We start from the raw sequence: 24019 nt of genomic DNA, 5'->3' as shown, positions 1-24019 counted from the left end.
TATGAACGCGTGCCTGACAACCACCTCCATTCTACCTTCGATTGAATGAGTATCTCTTAGATTCCTTAATCAGAATCTTCGTGGTATAAGCTAGAATCCATTGGCAGCATTCTTGAGAATCCGAAAAGTCTAAACCTTGTCTGTGGTATTCCGAGTAGGATTCAGGGATTGAATGACTGTGACGAGCTTCAAACTCACAAGGGTTGGGTGTAGTGACAGACCTAAAAGGATCAATGGATCCTATTCCAGCATGAGTGAGAACCGACAGATGATTAGCCGTGCGGTGACAGCGCACCTGGACCATTTTCAGTGAGAGGACGGATGGTAGCCATTGACAACGGTGATCCACCAACACACAGCTTGCCATAGGAGGAACCTTGCATGCGTGAAGAAGAAGACAGGGGGAAAGCAGAGATTCAGAAGACAAAGCATCTCCAAAATTCTAATATATTCTCCATTACTGCATAATAAGTACTATTTAATTTATGCTTTTTACTCTTCATAAATATAATCACTCTTATCATTGATTTCCTGACTAAGAATTACAAAATAACCATAGCTTGCTTCAAGCCGACAATCTCCATGGGATCGACCCTTACTCACGTAAGGTATTACTTGGACGACCCAGTGCACTTGCTGGTTAGTGGTACGAGTTGTGAAAAGTGTGATTCACAATGCGTGCACCAATTCCATGGCTATGATAAATGATTATATAAAAATTATGAATATTAAACGGCTTATGAATTAATGATATCTGAGATACGAGTTTCCTTGGGTAACAAAACCGTGGCTTGCCACCACGCGTTCTAGGTTGAAACTCGATACTCTGTTGACCCTACGTCGTAAGGGTGACCGGGCACGTATAAATTTCCGGAAATTGATATCCCCTATTGAGTGATATATAAATGAATGAATGATTGTATAAATGATGAATGAATGAGAAATCTATGCATAGACTCATGGGATGCGCGATGAGGGACAATTTAAGGTTTTCAGACTTGTCGGGATGGCTGGATAACGGACAGATGAGCCTCATCAGCCATAGAACAGGCATACATCATGTGCATTTGTTTGTTTTGTCTGCTATGCATTACCTAGGATTGCCTAACTGAATATATATCATGCTACCTGTTATATTTGCTACTTGCATTATCTGTTTCCTACTTGTGCGTGAAAATGTTTGATTGCTTGTCTCTGCTGAATCAAGGTGATGGAGGAGTGGAGGAAGGGTGGATTTGTTTGATGTTAATGTTAGGATTTAGAGTAGGCAGGTTTAGAACCTTTTAGGTCACCTACCCTCTTTTATGGCTTCTGCTTAGAGTTTAAGTTTTATAAATGTATGTTGGAATTCTAGGATTGCCTCTGGCATTCTCAGGACCTTATATATTATAGAGTAATTATCCAAATCAGTCCCCAAAAATTTTAAAATCGGACATTTTAGTCCCCAAGAAAAATTAATACATAGATTAATCCCAAGGTTTTGTTCTGGCAAACAAATCAGTCCCCATTTCATTTTTTGGCAAAGTAATTACCCAGATTAGTCCCCAAAGATTTTTAAAATGGACATTTTAGTCTCCAAGAAAAATTAATGTACAAATCAATTCCCAACGTTTCTCTCTGTTGGACATACTAGTCCTTCGTCCGAAAATAAAATAAAATAAAATAATAATAATAATAATAATAATAATAATAATTATTATTATTAATTGTACAATAATACTGTACTATATTTTTTTTCATTTTTTGGACAAAAATAATGATAAATTTATTCGTTAGATTCTTATATATATAGTCACTCAATAATAATAATAATAATAATAATAATAACAATAATAATAATAAAATTATTAGAGACTATTCTACAAGAAATTTAAGGTTAAAACTATTTGATATTTTTGTATTTAATATAATTAAAAGATGTGCTATGTAAAAGAAAATATGTTTATATTAAAAAATATGTATTAAAAGAAAATATTTTAATTTGGATTTATATTAAATATATATTTTTTTAATACAAACATATTTTTTAAAATAGTACATTTTTTTATTATATTAAATACAAAAATATCAAATAGTTTTAACCTTGAATTTCTTGTAAAATAAGCTCTAATAATTTTATTATTATTATTATTATTATTATTATTGAGTGACTATATATATATAAGAATATAATGAATAAATTTATCATTATTTTTATTTAAAAAATACAAAAAACTATAGTACAATATTATTATGTAATTAATAATAATAATAATAATAATAATAATAATAATAATAATAATAATAATAATAATCAATAAAATTATTAGAGATTATTTTAAAATAAATTCAATGTTAAAACTATTTGATATTTTTATATTTAATATAGTCAAAAGATGTACTATTTTAAAAAATATGTTTGTATTAAAAAATATATATATATTTAATATAAATACAAATTAAAATATTTTTTTAATATATATTTTTTAATACAAACATATATATATTTTACATAGGACATCTTTTGATTATATTAAATACAAAAATATCAAACGATTTTAACTTTAAATTTTTTGTAAAATAATCTTTAATAATTTTATTATTATTATTATTATTATTATTATTATTATTATTATTATTATTATTATTATTATTATTATTGAGTGATTATATATTATTATTATTATTATTATTTAATAATTTAATAAATAAATTTATCATTATTTTTGTCTAAAAAAATACAAAAAATATAGTACAATATTATTGTGGAATTAATAATAATTATTATTTTATTTTATTTTATTTTTGGACGGAGGACTATTATGCCTAACAGAGAGAAACGTTGGGGATTGATTTGTACATTAGTTTTTCTTGGGGACTAAAATGTCCGTTTTTAAAATCTTTGGGGACTGATCTGGGTAATTACTCTACCAGAAAATGAACTGGGGACTGATTTGTCTGCCGGGGTAAAACCTTGGGGATTGATCTGTGTATTAATTTTTCTTGGGGACTAAAATGTCCGATTCTAAAATTCTTGGGGACTGATTTGGGTAATTACTCTATATTATATGTGTGGCACATTTACCATGCTGAGAACCCCTAGTTCTCATCCCATACTGTGTTATTGTTTTCAGATGCAGGTCAAGAGACTCCTCACTAAGCGTCTGAATTCCTAAAGCGGAGTAGTCCCTGGGTTATTTTGGATTATCAGTTTATGTATATATATGTGCTTAGCTACTTAACTTTCTCTCCAAAAAACTTGATTATTTTGTTCCTCATAGAGGTTAAAGGAGAGTTAGGGGCTTATTTCTGTATTTTGGGTAGTTTGGGATACTTGTATATATATGTAAATATTCTCCGGCCAGTCTTGACTGCGCAGGCTGAGTTAGGAGCTAGTTTCACTGTATTCTTGGCCCTCTTTCACTCGTTCGCTTATTCATATCTATAACCTTTAGGTTTCTTAGCACGCAAGTAATTCCGCTCTCTGAGTGTTGCGCTTTTTATTTTGCGATTTTGCTTTACCCGTTTTCAAGACTTCTAGTATATTATATTTTTTCACCATTATACATATGTATTTACTGATTAGAGGTCCGTAACACCACACTACCTCTGTTCTACGCCTTAAGCGTAAAGCTCTGTGTAGTAGGGTGTTACAAGCTTCACTAACTCTAGTCTTTGATTAGAACTTGTGAACTCAAGTTGATTTGCTCACTTGACTTTCCTTCAATTGTTAGAGGTTAACTAAGTGAGAGCAATTTGCAATTACCATCACAGTTGACAATGATAATAAGGATAGGAATTCCGATTCTCAACCCTTGCTAGGACTTTTCTTAGTTGTTAGTTATTTTCTTGTTATTTACATTCCTTGCTTATTAAACTCAAAATCCAAAAAGATACAATCTCACAACCCATAATAAATACACTTCCCTACAATTTCTTGAGAGACTACCCGAGGTTTAAATACTTCAGTTAATTTCATTGGGTTTGTATTTGTGACAAACAATTTAAACATTGACCGAGGATAATTTGTTGGTTCAGAATTATACTTGCAACACGATATTTTTGTGAAAATTTTTACCAATATTTTTCTTCCGTCAATGCCTAATAATCCAGCCACCAAAAACATGTCAAAACACTACGTAACCACTCAATTTTCAAGTAACAAATAACTATCCATCAATCAGTCATCAATAACATAATTATTTCATAATAAATTTACCAAATTTTACCTCTTCGTTTTAGCTTACAAAAACCAGTTTTTCTCTCAGCGATTTCTAGCTCGCTCATTTCCTTTCTCAAGCTGGGATTGAGGGATTCTTGCCCCTATAGACGTTTAAGCAAGAGTTTCATAAGAAATCGGGTACGGTTGTGAAGAGGAAGAAGAGACGAATACTTTAATCGATTTAGAATCTTTATTGGAGTTTTAGAATCAAAAGAGTCGAATATGGAAGCTTAAGGAGACTAAGGGAATTTGCTTAAATTTTGCTCTCTTTTTCTTTTCTTGGAAGCTCGTAAAAACTAGAAGAGATTGGAAGAAGAAAGTGGCTCTCAAGATTACATGCGAAGAAAGAGAAACAAGCAGGAAGTGGCCAAAATCAAAATGAGCCAAATTCTGAGGTGATTACTCACCGGCCTTAACTAATAAAATATATTTTAAGGAGATAATTATTAAAACTAAATGTATTAGATTATAAATAGTTATACTACTAGAATAAATATATGAGCTACTAGTATAAATTATACTAGTAACAAGAGTGCCGACATTAATTCGTGCCAGTAGATTTTTGGACCGAATATTATATTATTATCATAAAATATTTCTATAATAAATTATTAATATACTAAAATAGTATTATCTTAAAATAATATTATAATAAAATATTATTATTTATTTTTTTCTATATATTCGAAATTGGCTCATCAAACAAAGTCTACTATGTTACTCGAATTTTGCAAATTCTTAACGTATGAAGCTCGAGAAGTCCGTTACTAAAATCTAAGTTGTCACATAGGTCACCGGAAAATTTTTTCTACTAGATCTTTAAAGAATCTGTCCTTGACAACCTAGTTTAAAGGGCTAAAAATTGAAAGAACTAACACTAAAGAATTACCTTAGGTTGGATCCTTTAAATTTGTTCACGCAACAAGCAAATCAAATCACTCACCTTACTTGATCATACATAAAAAAATATGCATAAAGCAACCACGAAAATTTTTAAATAGATTCTAATAGATTAACCTAAAAATGGGTCAAATCTTCCTATATATGACTTTAAAATTAAAGATATAATAACTAAAAGATATGATAACTAATTTAAATTAAAAGATCCTAAAATTATGATAATTAATTTAAATCAGTTATTGGATTAAATCATATAGATTAAAATTTAAAATTCCTAAATAATACTAAGCAAATCAGAACTAAATCAAATTTTCTAACAAATTCTAGTAACAAAACAAACTAAATATAGACCTAATAAATTTGAATTTAAATATTAAATTTTGTAACTCCCATTAAACCAAAAAAGTATTAGGGAGCTTCTTGCTGTCCTGATTTATTCCAATAGACTTTATGCGCACGCTACCATTTTAGCACCATTATTTTTAAGACGAATTTTTGGTCTCTTTGATATCCAAGACCAATATGATATAATTCTTCTAATATTTAGATTTTTAAACCTGGCTAGATTACGATTTTGCTCTTTAATTTTAAAATACTAAAAATATTCTCTTGAGAATATATCAAAATTTAGTTCTTAAAAGTTTACTACCATATTTGGAGTGTTTGTTTATCATCATGGCATTAGTATGGATGCAAGAAATGGTTTTAATGTGATAACTTTTTATATAGCAGCTTGTAATTTCCATATCTGGAGTGTTTGTTTCTCAGCATTAGTATGGATGCAAGAAATGGTTTTAATGTGATAACTTTTTATATAGCAGCTTGTAACTTTTTACAGGAGAGTGTGTAATCTATTTAGAAAAGATAGAAAATTATATTCTTTTCGAAAATAACAGAATTAATAAGCCTTTATTTTTTTTTTCTCTTTGTGTTTTAGTATAGTATAATGTTTTTATACCTTCATGTGATAAACATTACTTGAGTTTTCATGTGACCTTTAAGATTGGTGACCTAGCGTTGAGTTAGCGCCATAGTGTTAGAGAATTGTGTCTCACATCTTTTGAATATTTGTTAAGATTTGTGTTCTTACATATAGAATTTGGGCTTTCTTACTATTCTTTTGCTTTAAAATGGTTATGTGAGGCTTACTTAATAGTGTATCCTAGATTCATTGCTTGTTCCTTCTATCTTCCATCAAGAAAGAATGTGAGTTAAATAATTTATGAGGAATGCTAGGGGCCAACAATTTTTGTGATTTGTAGCCATCAAATAGCCATCAATGATAGTTTTAATGGTGTGAGATTGGTGTGAGATTTCATCCAATGACTCACTTTTTTTTGCTAGTTACATGTTGGCCAAAATTTAACAAAGTTGCTAGTTCCTAGACTTTTCCAATAATTCATTGCTTGTTCCTTCTATCTTTCATAAAAAAAAATGTGGTTAAATAATATTTTTTTCCTTCGTTACATCTATTCATTGTGATGCAAATAAATTATTAGTGGCTCTAAATTTGTACTTGTACTCCTGGAAAATGCTGAGAATGTTTTAAAGGAATAATCTATGATTTGTATTTCATGAGTGGTTGGAATTTAAAATATTTTGACGGTTAATCTTTAGTTTGCCATTAAAGCCTCCCTATTTTTAAGTATCTCCTATTATCAACATTGCAGTTTAGAGTGCTTTGATAAATTAATGTTTTGACTCTTATCAACTATGCTATGTTATATTAAAAATTACGCATCAAATTAACCACTTGTATAATATATATATATATATATTGAAATAAAAAATAAAAAATATTATGTATATAAAAAATTAAATATCAAATTAATCACCATATATTTGTATATAAAAATATATTTGATTTCACATATTTTTAATATATATGTTATATATATATATATATATATTTTAACATATATTCTATATAAATAACTAATTTAAATGCTGAATTTTACATATACCTAACATAATACATTGAAAATATGTGAAAAATAACGCATAATATTTTTATTATCCTATAGCAATTTGTTAAAAATGTATTTGTCTAATACATATATTAAAAATTCATGTTTGCTTCTATATAATAACATTTATAGAGTGAACTGTCTATCTGACTTTATTCTTTTTTATGAAGAGCAACGCGATCCTTGACAAAAAAAAAGTCACTTCGATCACTGTTCCTTATCTCTATAAGACCGTAAAGTATCTGACACGTTAAGCTAGTGAAGTTGACGTTAAGCGTCAATATCAATAGTTTAAAACGAACAGGGGTTGATTTGTCCTAAACCCAAATTAGTCAGGGGTATCCCATTCATTTAGGTGAAACGACATCATTTTACGTCAAATTTGTTAGGAACCTATTTGTCAAGAGCTTATTTGTCCTAAAAATTAAAAAAAAAAGCAATATTTTTTAAATTAATTTTTTATTGTTGTAATATTTATTATATTAATATTTTTTTCAATATTTTTTTATTTATGGTATAATAAATATAAACTAATTAATAATACTTGATATATTATTACAGATATTAAATAAATGAAAAATAATTGGGAGAATTAAATAGTAAACCTAATTATCCTCCTAATTTTATAAAATTGACTCTTGTCAAATTTTTTTATATCTCATGAATAAGTATTTTTCTCTCTTAATTATCAATTTTTTATTCCTATTTCTACTCATTTATTTGGTTTTATATCCTTTTTTATTTTTTCAAATTCTCTCTATATTTTTCTAAACTTACAAATATGAAATAATGACTTATTATCTTTTAAGTCGAAAAAATTAAAATTTATTTATGTGCTATAATCAACCTCCTAAATCAACCACAAAAATCATTTGACAGATAATTTATCGAGGTTATTAAAACATTAAAATGAAAACAAAAATTTTTATTTTTACGTAGTTTTGTTTCAAAGTTAATTGGTGCACTACACTTGTGGTTTTACTTTTTGTTATTCAATTTTCGTTGATTTGGTTTTTTTGGTTAAATATAAGAGATGATCACTTTATATTATATATAATATGCAACTCTTAAAGTTCATCATAAGTGATCATTTTTAAATTATTATGACATTCTTAAATTTAATGTACAAAAAATTTTAATTAATTTACATATATTATTATTATTATTATTATTATTATTATTATTATTATTATTATTATAATATATTAAATAATGTATTTATTAATTTTTACTTTATTGTTTAAATTATTTAGATTATAAAATGAATAATACATCACAAGATTATTATTATTAATTTATTAATTATATTTCAATTTTTACTTATATACTTAAAAATTTATTGAAAATTATTTATTTAGTTTTATAATAAATGATATTTTTAAATTTAAATTATTTATTCATTAGTTCATACGTATTACACCATATATTTAAGAATTTGTTAAAAAAATATCAATATAATAAAAATTAAATTTAAAAATATATTATTTCAAAAATTTTTAGAATAAATATATGTCAGACTAATTTGACGTTAAAACGACGTCAATTTATCCAAATAAATAAAATAAATACACTCATGAGTCCTGGCCCATTTAAATTTTGGAACAAATTGGTCCAGTCTTCTTTTAACTATCTACGTAAGCACTTAACGTGCATCTCACTAACCTACCAGATCAAAAACTTTTTGTTAGTGTTTGACAACAAAACTCAGGGCTTGTTTGAATAGGTTCATAAGTGACTTTTTTTAACTTTTTAACTTATGAAAAGGTCTAGTATTAATGTTTGATATAATTTTCAAAACAAAATTACAACTTTTCAAAAAGCTATTTTGATGCTTAAGGAGAAGTTAAAAAAAATGACTTCTCTCATAATAAAAAGTTTTTTTATCACTTTTCTCTTAAAATAAGTACTTTTAGAACTAAAAAACTAAACACAAAATAACTTATTTATAAGCTACTTTTAATATAAGCATTTATTGTTTAAACTATTTTTTTAAAGAGTAACTTAATTAAGTTGTTTACCTAAATTGGACCTTAAAGAAGGGCGCATTGTTTCACCGCAGAAATAAGAAACAAGGGCCAATGATTTATGAAAAGAATAAAGAACGAATTGATAGTTCACTTTAAATTCATAAGTATTGATATAATAAAGTATGAACAAATAAAAATACGACATGTAAATTATATTATTCATATCAATATTTATTTATTTTTTTTAAATATATATCATTTCATTATTTTTACTAAAACATACATCCTTATAATTTAATAAAAATGAAAAATATTTTTTATGTTAAACAAAAATTACTTCTTTAAATTAATTAAATTTTAAAATTACTAACTTTAATTTTATATATTTAAATTTCAAATAATCTAAAAAACACAAAACAAAAATACATAAAAAAAATTTGAGTAAAGGACAAATCCGTCCCTAACTTTTTTTTTGCGGATATTTTCGTCCCCGAGAATTGAAAAATACTTTAATGTCCCTGACCCCTCGAAAAAGTGGACATATTTATCCCTCTGTTAGAGTCGTTCCGTTTGCCCTGACGGAAAACGGTGACGTGGCTCCCGTGGCGCTGACCTAGCCGTTACGGACTGCCACGTTGGATGGGCTTTTGAAAAGAGGACATATTAGTCCTCAGGGACCAAAACGTCGCCGTTTCTCCCCCACCCCAAATCTATAAAATCCTGTAACCTCAGAAAACACTTGTCTTTCACCCACACTATAGTGACCTCAGAAAACAACATCATGATGAACAAGAACATATCATTAACAAGAACAACACATGTGAAAGTGAAAGAAATATAGAGATTGAAAGAGAGGATAACATTGACTACTCACCACACCACTCACCATCCATCAAGCTGTGCCAAAACCCATATGATTAACAAGAACAACACATGAATTCTTTCATAGGAATTGGAATGTAGTGTGTTGTGTTGTGTTGAGTTGTGTACTTCAACAAATTGGGAGCAAAGTTGAGTTGAGTTTGACCACTATTAACACTAAATCTACTAGTAATTGCACTTGAGCTCGCTGCAACAACAACCAAACTTGTACACTCCATTAGGATTTAGGACATGATGGACGAGAGTAAGTGAAAAACTCAAAAACCAAGCAACCAATAATGCAATCCCATTATCATTACAAAGCTTATTAGTCTCTCCAACTTGGAGAATTTTGCTTTCTTTTAATCACAACCAACATTATGAATTTCCAAGCTGCATTTGCACTTGTACACAGCAAACACTGATGATCAAGGTCCTCAAAACCGCTTCCAGCCTCAATCTGCAGCAATTCATCATCATCATAATAAATAACTTAAAACAAATCCTAATTGAATTCATGGACTTCTCCACTCAAAAAACTAAAAACAAAAGAGCCCTAAACCTAAAATTTTCCGGGCCCTCCCAACTTAGAAGCCAGCAAATTCAGATGTCCAGGAAGGTAATTTCCCAACCTCGCCGCCGAAGCTTCTCCTACGGCTTGTTGCTGCTGCTGATGCCGATGGTGAACGAACAAAGAAGCTTGTTGCTGTTGAGACACCGACACCGTCGCCAACTGCACAACCATCTCCAGCAGAGGAGCAGCCGCTGCAAAACTTCAAATTTGACCAAAATCGGGCCTGGCCAGGAGGACCCAGAGCCCCGCGGGAGCTCCAGGGCCCACTTAGGACCCACGGCGGGCCCCACGGAGACGCTGTCATCCTTGGCGGAAGCGTCGTCGTCGGTACGTATGCGCTTGCCGAATATGAAGGGAGTGAGACCCAGCAAGGACTTGTGGTCGAGCGAAGACGCTGCGGAGGTTGAGGAAGGAGAAGAGAGAGAGCCAGCACCGCCGCGTACGGAGACGGAAACGGAGGAGAAGCTGGTGGGAGTGGTTCTAGTTCTGGTAGCGGCGATGATTGAGGGCTCGGCCTGGCGGAGGAGCCACTCGATGGTCTGGCCGTCAGACTTGGGGCCGACCTCCGTCGAATGCCATGAGTCGGAATACTCTTTTTCTTCCTTCATCCGCTTCACCTTCACACTGTATTTGAAGGATTAGAGCTCACAGGACTTCATAGATTGGGGGTGGGGGAGCAACGGCGACGTTTTGGTCCCTAGGGACTAATATGTCCTCTTTTCAAAAGCCCATCCAACGTGGCAGTCCGTAACGGTTAGGTCAGCGCTACGGGAGCCACGTCACCGTTTTCCGTCAGGGCAAACAGAGCGACTCTAACGGAGGGATAAATATATCCACTTTTTTGGGGGTTAGGGACATATTAAAGTATTTTCCAATACTCGAAAACGAAAATGTCCATAAAAGAAAGGTCAAGGACGAATTTGTCCTTTACTCAAAAAATTTAGGTCCCATAATATCATCTCAGTAGTCTTGATGCTCTCAACCCTAATCTCCATTCATATCCAAAAAGAAGAAATACATCTGAGAATTTGTTCGTCATCTTCTCTAGGTTTTCCCTCCCTCTAAACTCTGAACTCCGACTGAAATCACCAAATCGGAGTGTTGGTTGCGTTACCGTGAACCTTGAGGCCTGCTGCGGTGCCGCCTGTGGGTGTTGCGTGATTGCGACTGCGCTACCGTAAGTGCATCTCTGTATCTCTCGACTGCGACTGCGACTGCATTGGAAGGTTGCTGACTTACTGTCGCTGCTGCTTTGTGTCGTTCCTGGTTGCTGCTGCCTGCTGCCCTCTTCTCCTCCCCTGTTGTGTCATTTTAGGTAAGCCATAAATCTCTTTTTCTCCCTCTGTTATTTGATTTCACTCCATCATCTCTCTGTTCAATATCTCAATTCTCAAGGCTCAAGTATTCAATGTTGAGAAACCAAATACCTCTGCTACAAAGTGAACGATATGCTCTGTGAATGATGATTTTAAATTTTAAATTTTAAATTATGGTGGTGCTTAGGATTCTAATTCATGTGTGGTTTGTTACTTGTCATTTTGGATTTTGGAAGTTGTTGTACTTGTTAATTATTTGATTGTATCGCTTGTTGATTTGCTTTCCTTGTTAGTAGTTTAGTTATTTTATATGCTGAATTTATTTTAATGTCATATAAACATGTGAGTTGTGAATTTATTTTTCTTTTAAAATATTTGTATTCTTTATTGTGCTTTTGAATGCTAAACTGTTCTAAGGTTCAATTTGCTCTTGAATCAACCTGTTTTGTGTTTGCTTCACTCTGATATAGGAAGAAAACTGTGCTGTGTTCTTGATCGGTGAAGAGCACTGTGCTGTGTTCTTGCATAATTATAGAAAGTGTACTCTTCAAGCCCTTGGATTATTTTCACTGCTGATCAGGTACCTTTTATGTATATTTTTGTACATTTTGGTAACTGAATTTGCAAATTGCCACACCTCAGTCAAGTTCTAGTGACCATCTTAAACTTTAATTTTTCAACCGGTTCGTTCATTAATCATCCCAACCATTCATTTACTATAGCATCAATTGATCAAAGATATGGATTATTGAGATTATAATAAAGTAGTAACTAGGCAACACTATGTTATGCACTTTGCATATTGACATCTTCTGTCAGAATTTTCAGAGTAGGGTCCAGTTGGTTATGGTTTGCTTTCATGGCTTAAATTTGTATAGCAATCCAAATCAATAGTGACCTCAATTTTGAGGGACCTCAATGTAAACTTGCATGATTGATACTAGTTACAGTCACTCTCACTCTCACCACAGGGCATGTTTGGGTTTAGGATCTTAAATATGTGTCTTGGATGATGTGAGCATTTAATTTCCTTGGTCATGCTGGGGTTCAAACAAGCATTAGTAAGATAATGGGTTATGGTTTATGAAGTATTATCCTACAACTTAAGATCTCGGTATTTTATCCAGGTGAAGCTTTATATTCATTTTGAGTTGAATGAAGTCTCAAATATAACATATATCAGAAAGGTATGTTGAACTTCGTTTACATATACAGGTAATGGAATATGTGACTGGGGCAGGAGCAGCAGCATTGCTGCAATCAGCAGTGTTTGCAAAGGCAGGGCAACCTGAAGTTCAATGGATAAAGGTTTGCAACATGTATGGGAAATTCTGCAACCAAGTGGGAGAAGGGGTAGCTTCTGTTGTGGGAAATTCTACGAAAATATGTTAAATATGCTAAGAGATATAATCCAACTTTGGTTGTATTTTAGTTTTGAATTATGAAAGCTTACTATTTACTATTTAGGAGTCACTATTTACTATCCCTTTACGATTCTATGACTTGCAATTTTCCGTTTGTCTTCCATTTCAGGTAAAATATACGACATCTCACTTCTCCATCGGCACTGCATCTTCCACACTTGGGTACTCCCTCCATATTCACAACTTAAAATTATTGAGCTCGACAACCCTGTTACAGAACCAAATCCATCAAATGTTGTTCAAGACATGTGCTTGCTCCTTATTGGCCATGACAGTTTATGCCATCTTCTACAACTATACCCACAAAACTCTTACTCTCACGAGTTCAGAGGTTCCTACCTAAACCATGGAAACAACCTACCAAACAGTTTGACAAACACTTTGCCTTCACTGATGCATCTATGGTTGGTGTTCTTGTTGCAGCTCTCAAGGACTTTGTTAACCAAGCCAACTTGTCTAACGCATTCAAAACCTTCTTTCAAATACAGCAACATGCAGCACCATCACTTTCTACTGCTTCTTCTTCCTATATCTTGTTACACCCCATTAGTTCTCTTCTCTTGGGTTGCACTAACCTTAAATCATTGCCACAGGGTAAGCAGCTTCATGCCCAAGTCATTTCATTGGGTCTTGATCAACACCCTATTTTGGTTTCAAGGCTCACTAATTTTTACACTAGTTTCACTCTCCTTGCTGATGCTAATGTTGTTGTTGAGAGCTCCACTAGTTTGGATCCATTGCCTTGGAATATGGTTATATCTTCCTATGTTAGAAATGGGCTCTTTATGGAGGGTCTTTCCGCATATAAGAAAATGGTGAATAAGAGGATTGAACCTGATGATTTCACTTACCCTTCTGTTCTAAAGGCTTGTGGGGAATTGTTAGATTTTGCTACTGGTGTGGAGGTTCACAAGTCTATTGAGGCTAGCTCAATTGGGTGGAGCTTGTTTGTGCACAATGCATTGGTCTCTATGTATGGTAGGTTCGGGGAATTGAAGGTTGCTCGCCAAATATTTGATAAAATGCACCACAGGGATGATGTTTCTTGGAACACTATGATCAATTGTTATGCTTCAAGGGGGATGTGGGAGGAAGCGTTTTGGCTATTTGGATGCATGCAAGAGGAGGGTGTTGAAATGAATGTGATCATTTGGAATACTATTGCTGGAGGGTGCTTGCATTCAGGAAATTTTAGTGGGGCACTTAAGATGCTTTCTCAGATGAGAACTAAAATTCATTTGGACAATGTTGCGGTGGTTGTTGGATTGAATGCATGTTCCCACATTGGAGCCCTTAAATTGGGAAAGGAGATTCATGGTCATGCTGTAAGAACATGCTTAGATGCATTTGAAAATGTAAGAAATGCATTAGTTACAATGTATTCCAGATGTTGTGACCTCAGGCATGCATATATAATGTTCCACAGAATGGAAGACAAGGGTTTAGTTACTTGGAACGCGATGCTTTCTGGATATGCACACATGGATCGATCTGAGGAAGTCTCACACCTTTTCAGAGAAATGTTACACAAGGGTGTTGAACCAAATTTTGTAACCATTGCAAGTGTTCTTCCCCTTTGTGCTCGCATAGCGAATCTGCAACATGGCAGGGAGTTTCATGGCTACATCATGAAGTGTGAAGAGTTTGATAAGTATTTATTATTGTGGAACGCTCTGGTGGACATGTATGCGAGGTCTGGCAAAGTCTTAGAAGCCAGAAGAGTGTTTGATTCGCTGAGTGCAAGAGATGAAGTCACATATACTTCCATGATCTTGGGGTACGGTATGAAGGGAGAAGGACAAACTGCTCTAAAACTATTTGAAGAGATGTGCAAGTTGAAGATTAAACCAGACCATGTAACAATAGTTGCAGTTCTAACAGCTTGCAGCCATTCTGGTCTTGTATCTCAGGGTCAGTTACTCTTTAAACAGATGACAGATGTTCATGGGATGATACCGCGCATCGAGCACTTTGCTTGCATGGTTGATCTCTATGGAAGGGCTGGCCATCTGAACAAAGCAAGGGATGTTATTACTGGGATGCCATGCAAGCCAACTTCTGCAATGTGGGCGACACTCATTGGAGCTTGTCGAATCCATGGAAACACAATGATGGGGGAATGGGCTGCAGGAAAATTGATGGAAATGAAACCTGATCACTCGGGTTATTATGTGTTGATTGCGAACATGTATGCAGCCGCTGGTTGTTGGAGCAAGCTTGCTGAAGTGAGGAGTTACATGAAGAACATAGGTGTGAGAAAGGCACCAGGCTGTGCTTGGGTTGATGTTGGCAATGAGTTTTCTCCATTTGTGGTGGGAGACACTTCCAACCCTCGTGCTTATGAGCTCTACCCTTTAATGGATGGACTCAATGAAGTAATGAAAGATGCTGGTTATGTAAGTAATGAGGAGACTGTTTCACCCGAGGAACATTTTGAAGAGTTGAATGTTGTAGGGAGTGTATACTAAATTAATGTGCCACATAAGCATGTTTTGGAGAGAGATCATTGACAGAGAGGTTAACAGTCTAGTAAAATTAAATATCAAGGATCGAAATAGGTATTTTTTTTCAAGTAGTGTTTTGAAGAAATTATATCGGGATGGATATTCAATAAAAATCAAAGAAAGATTTGAAATATGTTACATATTTGTAACTTCATGTATACGGCTATACGCCAGTAGAGAAATAGATTTAAGAAAGAAATATATGTATGTATTTATATACATCAATCTCCGTGAGATTAAGTACGATGCATGGCCAAAGAACGATGAATTATCTGACTTTCTGCATTCCTATATTTTTCGTGAATATATGTCTAATCTTTTTTCGTTGAAGAAAGAATTAATATGGAATATACGCTGATCGATGGAATTATACGCTTTTATTAGCAAACTTGAACGCCACGTATGCGAGAGCACAATAGTTTTCATACGCATATGGTTTGGTCAATTAAAAAATATTGTTAATTTATTTGTTTATATATATGCAGATCAATACGAGGGATCAAGAAAAGGCGGGTAAATATAACACCACTATGTCATGGTTGGGGAACTCTATGCCTAAGGAATGGGAAGAGAAGACAAAGCAATTGAATGTGAAGTGGGAACAAGTACAAAGAAAACACAGCAAAAGTGAACTAGAGAATAGCGGTTACGAGGATTCACGTTTCATGTTCCAGGATGGGATAGTACCTTACCCATCCCAACTAGATGGCAATAAGGATGGTTCTTATGGCTCAACTTCATTGTTCTCATTCCAAGATTTGCTTATTGAAAGGCAGAGGAAGGAACTAATGCAAAGAGTTCATGTTTTCACAAATCAAGTCATGCATGCTCCAACAGACTCCTCCAAACGCTTGCCAGTGTTTAAGGACATAGCTCCAAACTAGCATTTGTTGGTTAGATGGCTATTAATTCATAACCCTTTTAGGTATATTCCAAATTCGTTAATTCATCGTTCAGCATAATTTGATCCTTTAATTGACTCGTGCTAATGAAAAGAAGTGTTGGTTTGTTGACAGTTATTGTTGCTAATTAGGATTTGACAGGATTATAAAAAAATTACATCAGATGGTGGAAATATTTTATTCTCTGCTTATGCTTTAATTTTTGCCATTTTGATTAGGTCATTGACAGATGATGTGTTACATAGTCAAATTTAGTATAACTAAGCTATTGTTTATATTCTTTAATTTTATAATTTTAATGACGATTATGACCTTATTTTCTAATTTTATCAATATTAATAATTATATCCATTAAGAAGTAGCTGATCACATAAAAGTAAAAAATATTTGAAAGTGTAATGCTACTCATAAATTCTTTACTTTGATTTCATGTACAAGGGTAACTAGCAGTTTTTTGAGGCCAATCCTTCACACCTTTTTTTTTTTTTGTTTGGGGGGGAGAGCAAAATGGAGAATTGGAACAAACGTATACCATCATTCCATTCAAGAATATGTCTATTAGCCATGACTATCCTCATACATTAATATATGATCGCTTCGTTCTTGTTGCGGCAGTGTTTTCAGACGAGTCGGACAAAGAAAACCTTGGGAAACTATGGTTTTCTGATACTGAAACTGGCCACTGAGGATATAGTGTGGGTGGAGGAGTGAGATTGCGTTGAGCTGGAAGAGGTGGCAGCATGTTATATGTGTTGTAAGGATCACTGCTTAGACTGCCATCAAATATTAACTTTGTGAGAGAGACATCAACAATAAATGAGAAAGAAAACCAACCAATGATAAATTGGTAGGTAACAAACATCCACTACACGTTACCACTAATGCTTAATTACTCTGTCAGCATTCAAAAATTATTACAAGGCCAAGATAACAGACCTTGTAGTATAAGAATGATCATCTTCATCAATACGCTGTGTATTCCTCTGAACTGGAGAAACAGACCATGATGGTGCAGGTAATTCATCAGAGAAATATCTTCTCCTGATCAACTAAAACAGAGAGGAACCAGAAAAGTTAGATGATGACCCATAAATTAAAGAAATGATACATAAATTGAAGGCCATACTGACCATATGGAAAAATTTCATCAGTGCCTCCTTGTCATACCTTGCTTCTTTTGCTGCCTACAGATGTCCAACAAAGTAAATCCCAGCTAGTAAGTGAAGAATGAATTAGGTAGCAGTTGTACGGCACATCGGGAAAACAGGAATATTTCTATATCAATAATCAAGATGACAAAATAATTTTAATGCTCCATCCTTTCAATTAGATTCAAAAGTGAATTAAAGCTATATGTTTTATTCCTATACAAGACTAGTGTGATGACAAGAAAGTAAAATGTAAGTTAATCAAGTCATCCATTAAGCAAACTGAAGTAAGCATTTTAGTCATCTGAACATGTGAAATGTAGTTCGGTAAAACCTAAAAAATATTTATAAGCAAAGCATCAGCCAGCTATATTACAAAAAGAAGCAAGACTAAAACTTTGATTGCCACAATGCTAGCTAGTTCAAACTCCCAATTAATTAACATTACTTCCTGTACAATTCATGAGGTAGAATAGCATCCTCGGGATAGCAAGTGACTGATATAGAAAAACTACTCAAGACACTTACTGCAATAAGGCTGCCACCACCAGGAAAGCTCTCTGTCAGAGGAAGGTCCTCACTGGATGGAAGCAAACCCTGCTTCTCAACCCACTGGCGTGCAACATCAACGAGATTGCCACTGCTTCCTCTAGTACCCTCTTTTGCAGCAATATCAGATTTGTTGCCAATAACAATATATGGGACAGGAAGCCCACTGGGGCCCAAGGATCCTGAAGGAGCTGAAAATGTCCCTGTTGCAGAAATCTCAGCTGCCCATTTCTGCAAGCTACTCTTTGTTCTTCTTTGTGAGAGATCGTGAACAAAAATTACACCTTCAAACGAAATTGAAGCAAGATTCCTAAATTAGAACAGAAATCATACAACCAACTTCCAAAACATACTTACTTTTAAAGCTTTTCTGATTTTGATTGTAAAATTTCTACCAAAGCAAAAAGTTATAAATAAGTTATGGATACAATTCAAAAGGAAAAATAGCAGTAGAGGATACGGTTGAAATAAAAGGGTACGTGACATTCAGTCAGCTAACTACTGATGATTTCTTAAAAAGGCTGAAAAACTAAACCTAAAACGTTCATGATAATTACTTTGATCAGATTCCATCTTTCAAGTTCAGACTTGAAAAAGGTCATGTTTAACTATCAAAAACTCCCTTCTCCCTCTTTTTTCATTCTATTCTACCTGGTCCAATATATCATATTTTTGGATACTTGCTGGTATTTAGATTGAAGATACATACCACAACTTGTTACAAATGTATAATTCGTAGATATAAAAATAAGTAAGAATAAAAGAGAAGCTCTGTTACTCACCATTAATCTGTGAATAAAAGAGAGACCTGCAATCTTTGTACCGATCGTGCCCTGACACATCCCAGAATTCAACGAAGAAATCTCTCTTAGAATCACCTGCAAGGCTACTTGAGGAGGTTCCAGAATTTCCATAATAAGTGTGCTGGAAAAGAAACAACGAACATCCAGTGAAGTCTTGAACCACAGAAACAATAACAATTTTTCTTATGTGATGAAGATTATTAGGTTTCTACCTTCACACCAACTGTACAACCGATTGTCTGTTGAGGGCGACTGATGGAAGAACCATTAACTATCAAGTGAACAAGAGAAGTTTTCCCAACACCTAAATGAACATGATATATGTTATGCTAAAATCTTTCCAAAGTGAATTCATTGTTGTTTGATCCTTTCAGGCATGCCTAAACCGATGCAACATGTAAAACTAAGCAAAAAACTCTATTTCTATTTAAGTTTCCATAACCCTTTGCAGAACACACCAATACACCATACCATATACCATTTATACAAAGTATCGGTGACCATGGTGAAGTAAAAGTAGTACTTTTTCTCTACAAGTGCGGCATCTACCCGATTCTCACTGCAAACTCAAAGAAGAAAGTTGGGGAATACAAAGACCAACGAATAGGAAGAAGGAAGGCAGCAGAGTGATGGTACCTGAGTCACCAACAACGGCCACTCTGACCTGGCCAAATGGGGGACCACCATTGAGGTCTCTGTTGTTCGTTTCGCGGTCCCTCCGGAACATTCTTTTGTTGCTTCTTCTTCTGTAGAGCGCAGACCCGGTTAACGGAATCAACTCCGAAAGCAAAAACACCTCAGAGACAAAAACGCAAACACCTTGGCTGCTAGGGATTCAACCACCGAAGAAGCTCCAGTAGAAATTTGAATCCATGAGATGCAACGGTTATTGTGGTAAAATCGAAGAAAGAAGCTGACACGTAATAGATGTCATTTTTGTGAAGTGAAGTGAGGTGAGGGTTAAGGAAGGTTGAAGACGACGCCACAAGCTTGGATGCGATCACGTTCTTGTTCTCGCCACCTCCGATCCGTGCACATCACGCGACCACTCAATTGTCAATTGTCAATAGTCAATAGTTATTACTCATTAGTCAATAGTTTATATTCTACCTTTTTTTTTTATATTTTTTTTTTAGTTTTCCACGGTATTCACTAACCCGATAGGTTAAAGACGGTCCATTTAGGAGTCAGTCGCTAAGCGGATAAATGAGCTTAGTACTCGACCAACCCAAGTTGGTTATTGTAACAGCCCAGACCACCCGATAACACAATATTGTCCGCTTTGGCACACAAGCCTCACGGTTTTGCCTTTGACGATAGAAATGATAGCCAAAACCTCTCGCACTAACTCGTCAAAACGCATCATGTTAGGGAGAGGTATCCACATCCTTATAAGGCATGCTTCGTTCCCCTCCCCAACCGACGTGGGACCTTACAGTTATAGTCTATACTCTATACTATACTCATTTTTGCTTTTTATTTCGGTCTTGTCTTCCTTTACCTAAAAAAAGTTGATAATGGATCGGCATTGACCATAATGGGTGTTACCACGAATGCTAACATACATACTATGGTGCAATGCTAGATGAAAGCTTACAAATGAAGCAAAATTGTCGTCATTATAACAAGTTTTGAAGAATATCGTTGCGAACCCCACTTCCAAGTCCAACAGCCCAACCATAGGATGGCATGAAGCTCCTAGCTCCATATCAGTCCATAGCCCAAGAACTCCTGCCAGCTCAACTCAATCTTAATGAGTTTTTGAAATTGAAAATCCACAGTCTCCTAACTGCCTAGGAGTTAAGATAAGCAATCGAACATATAAAAAAAGGAGATACGAGCTCCTCCAAGTACGTTACACACACCTACTTCATTAACCCTATCTTTGAGACCCATTCTGACTTAATTATCGGAGTGTCTTTGCAAGTCACTTTCCACCTTCCATACAACCAAATTAGAGGCCACGAAGGTCACCAGCTCAGATAACAGTGAATCCCGATATTTCAGATAACTCACAAACATTGGCACCATTTGTAGGGATCCGCAGTTAGAAAACTTAATAGCTTACGCACCAATTGATGACCAATACCCACCTGAAGAGATTGGAGAATATAATCCCTTTGAAAACCACCAAGCACTAAAGGGGATGAGGTTTCCAAGCATGGTCCACACGGCGTTGACATCCAGTCATCAGCCATGAAACAGTCCAAACTCGCACCCCGAAGCCGGATCTCGTCCCTTCGGAGGAACAGGATCCAACAATGCTCGAATCATTCAAGAACTGCGACATAGATTGTAGAAACATTTTGACAAGCTGACAGATATGCGTTATGATGTAACCAAGGACCCTCCAGGAGCATCTGACCTCTTTTGAAGCACAGATGAATCTAGAAGGCATTTTTTACGCGGTGTGTTGTCGAGCTTTTCAAGTAACCCTTGTGGGCCTCGCAATCAAGTGGTTTAATTGCCTATCACAAGGATCCATCGCGTACTTCTCAGTCATCTCCCAGAAGTCCTTGGCCCAATTCACAACACGGATCGCCAAGACAAAACACCCCATAAATCTTCTAGGGGTAACTCAGAGAAATGACGAGTCGACAAGGAAATATTTGGACCGATTTAGTGATGAATGCTTGGAGATAGACGATCTTACGGACTCTGTTGCTAGCCTTTGTCTGACCAACGGGCTGACGAACGAAGATTTCCAAAAGAACCTTACCACAAAGCCTATTTCGACCATGCATTAGATCTAAGTAAACGACCAATAAATAGAACGCACTTAACCCGGATCAACGACCAAGCAAGCCTCCCGATCCCCACGAGTTTGGAAGTTCACAAATTACACGCCCTTAACCGGCTTGATAGCAGAAGTCTATCAGCAAATAGCAGACCGAGGCATTATACCAAAGGCTCGACAACTAAAGGAATGGACTGGGGGAACAAATCCTTGTATTGTGACTATCATTGAGGCTATGGGCACAAAACTCAAGATTTTATCGATCTCAAGGATGCCCTCAAACAGGCCATCAGGGACAGAAAGCTCCCCGAGTTTGCGAAAATCATATGTGAACCGAGAAGATCTACCTGTGAGAGATTACCCAAATCAAAAGAAGGACAAAACCCCACAACCATCAGAATAGCTCCAAGAGAGGAGACTGACCCTAGCCCCACCATCGTCGTCAATGTCATAACTGGAGATCATGCGAGAAGTCCAAATCCTCGTAGAAGAAAGAGCTCAAGATCATTGCGACAACTACTTTGGAACATCTGCAGCCACCCACATTCCCTAGCATTAACTTCAGCCCACAGGACTGCAAGTTCAGCGACCTAGCAGACGACCCACCTATGGTCATCGCGGCTAGGTTTGGAATGGGTCTCGTGAAAAGAATCTTAGTGGACACAGGCACCGACTCCAACATACTATTTCAGAACGCCTTCGATGCTCTTGGGTTAAAAGATGCAGACCTCTAAACTCACCAACCCAACATAGTGGGTTTAGGAGACTTCTTCATAAAACTAGATAGGGCTGTCACAATACTAATTTGTATTGGTGCCAGAAACAAAAAGAGATCGACCATGGCCAATTTCGTCATCCTCATAGACTCTACCGCATACAATGTCATTTTGGGAAGGAAAACCATAAACAACTTCTATGTGGTAGTTTTACCAAGTTCTTGATAATGAAGTATTGAGCTGATGACGGGACCATTGGAACTATTCATGGCGATGTTGAATTGGCAATTGCCTGCAATAATGCCAACTTGTCCCTGCAAAAGAAATCTCACGATGCGGCAGGAATCTTCGTGGCTGACCTGGACGGGAAGCTCGAAGAACGCTCCCTGCCCCCTCCTAAAACCTCAAGGGGACCTCAAGAAGGTATAGATCGGGGATACTGAGGAGAAGTACACCTTCCTCAACCGACACCTACATTACAAGGTCAGGAGCCCTTTAATAGTCACTCTCAAATAAAATAGAGATTTTTTCGCATGGACCTTGTCTGACATGCCAGGAATAGACCCCGAGTTAATACCCCATAGGCTGTCAATAAAGCCGGAAGCTAAGCCCACAGCACAGGAAAGGCAAAAAATACTGGCCAGCAGGGTAGCCAAAGTCAAGAAATAGACAACTAACTTCTTGCATACTGGGTTTATTAGGGAGCTCTCCTTCTTGACTTGGCTATCAAACGTATTGCTTGTCAAAAAGTCGAATGGGGAGTAGAGAATGTGCATGGACTACTCGAATCTTAACAAATCTTGTCCCAAAAACTCTTTCCTACTGCCAAGCATTGACAATCTGGTAGACTCGTATTGGGGGTTCAAGTTCCTAAGTTTCATGGATGCTTACTTGGGGTACAACCAGATACCGATGCACCGATTTGACGAAGAAAAAATGATGTTCATTACAGCAGGCGAGATATATTGCTACACAATCATACACTTCAGCCTAAAAAATGCCAGAGCCACATACTAGTGGCTTATGATGAAGATTTTCCATGACCAACTTGGAAAATTAGTGAAAGTTTACATCGACAACATGTTAGTCAAAACCATAAACACAGAATCCCTAATAGAAGACTTGTGGCTGGTATTGGAAGCCTTTTGCAATCACCGAATACGATTAAAACTGGTAAAATATGCCTTCACAATGGAAGTTTGAAGAAAATCCAGACAAATACGACACAATTATCCGAATGCCAGCTCGGGTTCCTTAAAAGACGTTTAGAGGTTGACGGGATGACTTACTGCCCTTTCCCGATTCCTAGGAGCTTCAGCCCACAAAACGTTGCCCTTTTTCAACCTAATGAAGAAGGGAATCGCATTCCAATGGCGAAGGAATGTGAAGAAGCTTTTCTTCACTTCAAGAAACTCCTCTCGGAACCCGATATGTTAAGCAAGCTGGTAGA

The 24019-nt window shown here is 35.2% G+C and overlaps 2 protein-coding genes and 1 pseudogene across 10 annotated transcripts; 1 reads left to right on the top strand and 2 right to left on the bottom strand.

Moving 5' to 3' along the window:
- Positions 1–11780, bottom strand: part of LOC112786107 (uncharacterized) — a 42821-nt pseudogene extending 31041 nt beyond the window's left edge.
- Positions 11400–16005, top strand: LOC112784353 (pentatricopeptide repeat-containing protein At1g71490). 8 transcript variants are annotated; one of them, XM_072230857.1, is made up of 5 exons: positions 11451–11785; positions 12257–12366; positions 13002–13105; positions 13320–13541; positions 13634–16005. In XM_072230857.1, the coding sequence occupies exons 4-5, from the start codon at positions 13457–13459 to the stop codon at positions 15676–15678; spliced, it is 2130 nt and encodes a 709-aa protein (XP_072086958.1). In that variant the 5' UTR covers positions 11451–11785; positions 12257–12366; positions 13002–13105; positions 13320–13456; the 3' UTR covers positions 15679–16005. The 8 variants fall into 8 exon arrangements, with proteins under 8 accessions (XP_025683310.1, XP_025683309.1, XP_072086958.1 ...); XM_025827521.3 differs by having other exon boundaries at positions 11464–11785; positions 13002–13094; XM_025827524.3 differs by having other exon boundaries at positions 11435–11785; positions 13320–16005.
- A 995-nt stretch (positions 16006–17000) lies between these two features.
- On the bottom strand, positions 17001–20191 carry LOC112784355 (small GTPase LIP1). 2 transcript variants are annotated; one of them, XM_025827527.2, is made up of 7 exons: positions 19753–20191; positions 19329–19420; positions 19096–19237; positions 18293–18597; positions 17784–17891; positions 17553–17665; positions 17001–17389 (listed from the first exon to the last, which is right to left on the bottom strand). In XM_025827527.2, the coding sequence occupies exons 1-7, from the start codon at positions 19841–19843 to the stop codon at positions 17191–17193; spliced, it is 1050 nt and encodes a 349-aa protein (XP_025683312.1). In that variant the 5' UTR covers positions 19844–20191; the 3' UTR covers positions 17001–17190. The 2 variants fall into 2 exon arrangements, with proteins under 2 accessions (XP_025683312.1, XP_025683313.1); XM_025827528.2 differs by having other exon boundaries at positions 17747–17800.
- Between the last annotated feature and the right edge of the window lie 3828 nt (positions 20192–24019).

Source organism: Arachis hypogaea, chromosome 20 (genome assembly GCF_003086295.3).
Source record: "Arachis hypogaea cultivar Tifrunner chromosome 20, arahy.Tifrunner.gnm2.J5K5, whole genome shotgun sequence".
In the NCBI taxonomy this organism is placed as follows: Eukaryota; Viridiplantae; Streptophyta; class Magnoliopsida; order Fabales; family Fabaceae; genus Arachis; species Arachis hypogaea.
The sequence above is the reverse complement of the archived record's forward strand: the minus strand, read 5'-3'. Positions and strand labels throughout refer to the sequence as shown.

Excerpts from the sequence above, each read along its gene's own strand:
- LOC112784353 (XM_025827521.3), top strand. Across the intron at positions 13,542-13,633 it reads TTACTCTCACGAGTTCAGAG|CTCTCAAGGACTTTGTTAAC; the intron begins GTTCCTACCTAA and ends TTCTTGTTGCAG.
- LOC112784355 (XM_025827527.2), bottom strand. The coding sequence starts at position 19,843 with ATGTTCCGGAGGGACCGCGAAACGAACAACAGAGACCTCAATGGTGGT. Across the intron at positions 19,421-19,752 it reads GGCCGTTGTTGGTGACTCAG|GTGTTGGGAAAACTTCTCTT; the intron begins GTACCATCACTC and ends ATGTTCATTTAG. Across the intron at positions 17,892-18,292 it reads GTGGTGGCAGCCTTATTGCA|AAATATTCCTGTTTTCCCGA; the intron begins GTAAGTGTCTTG and ends TTATTGATATAG.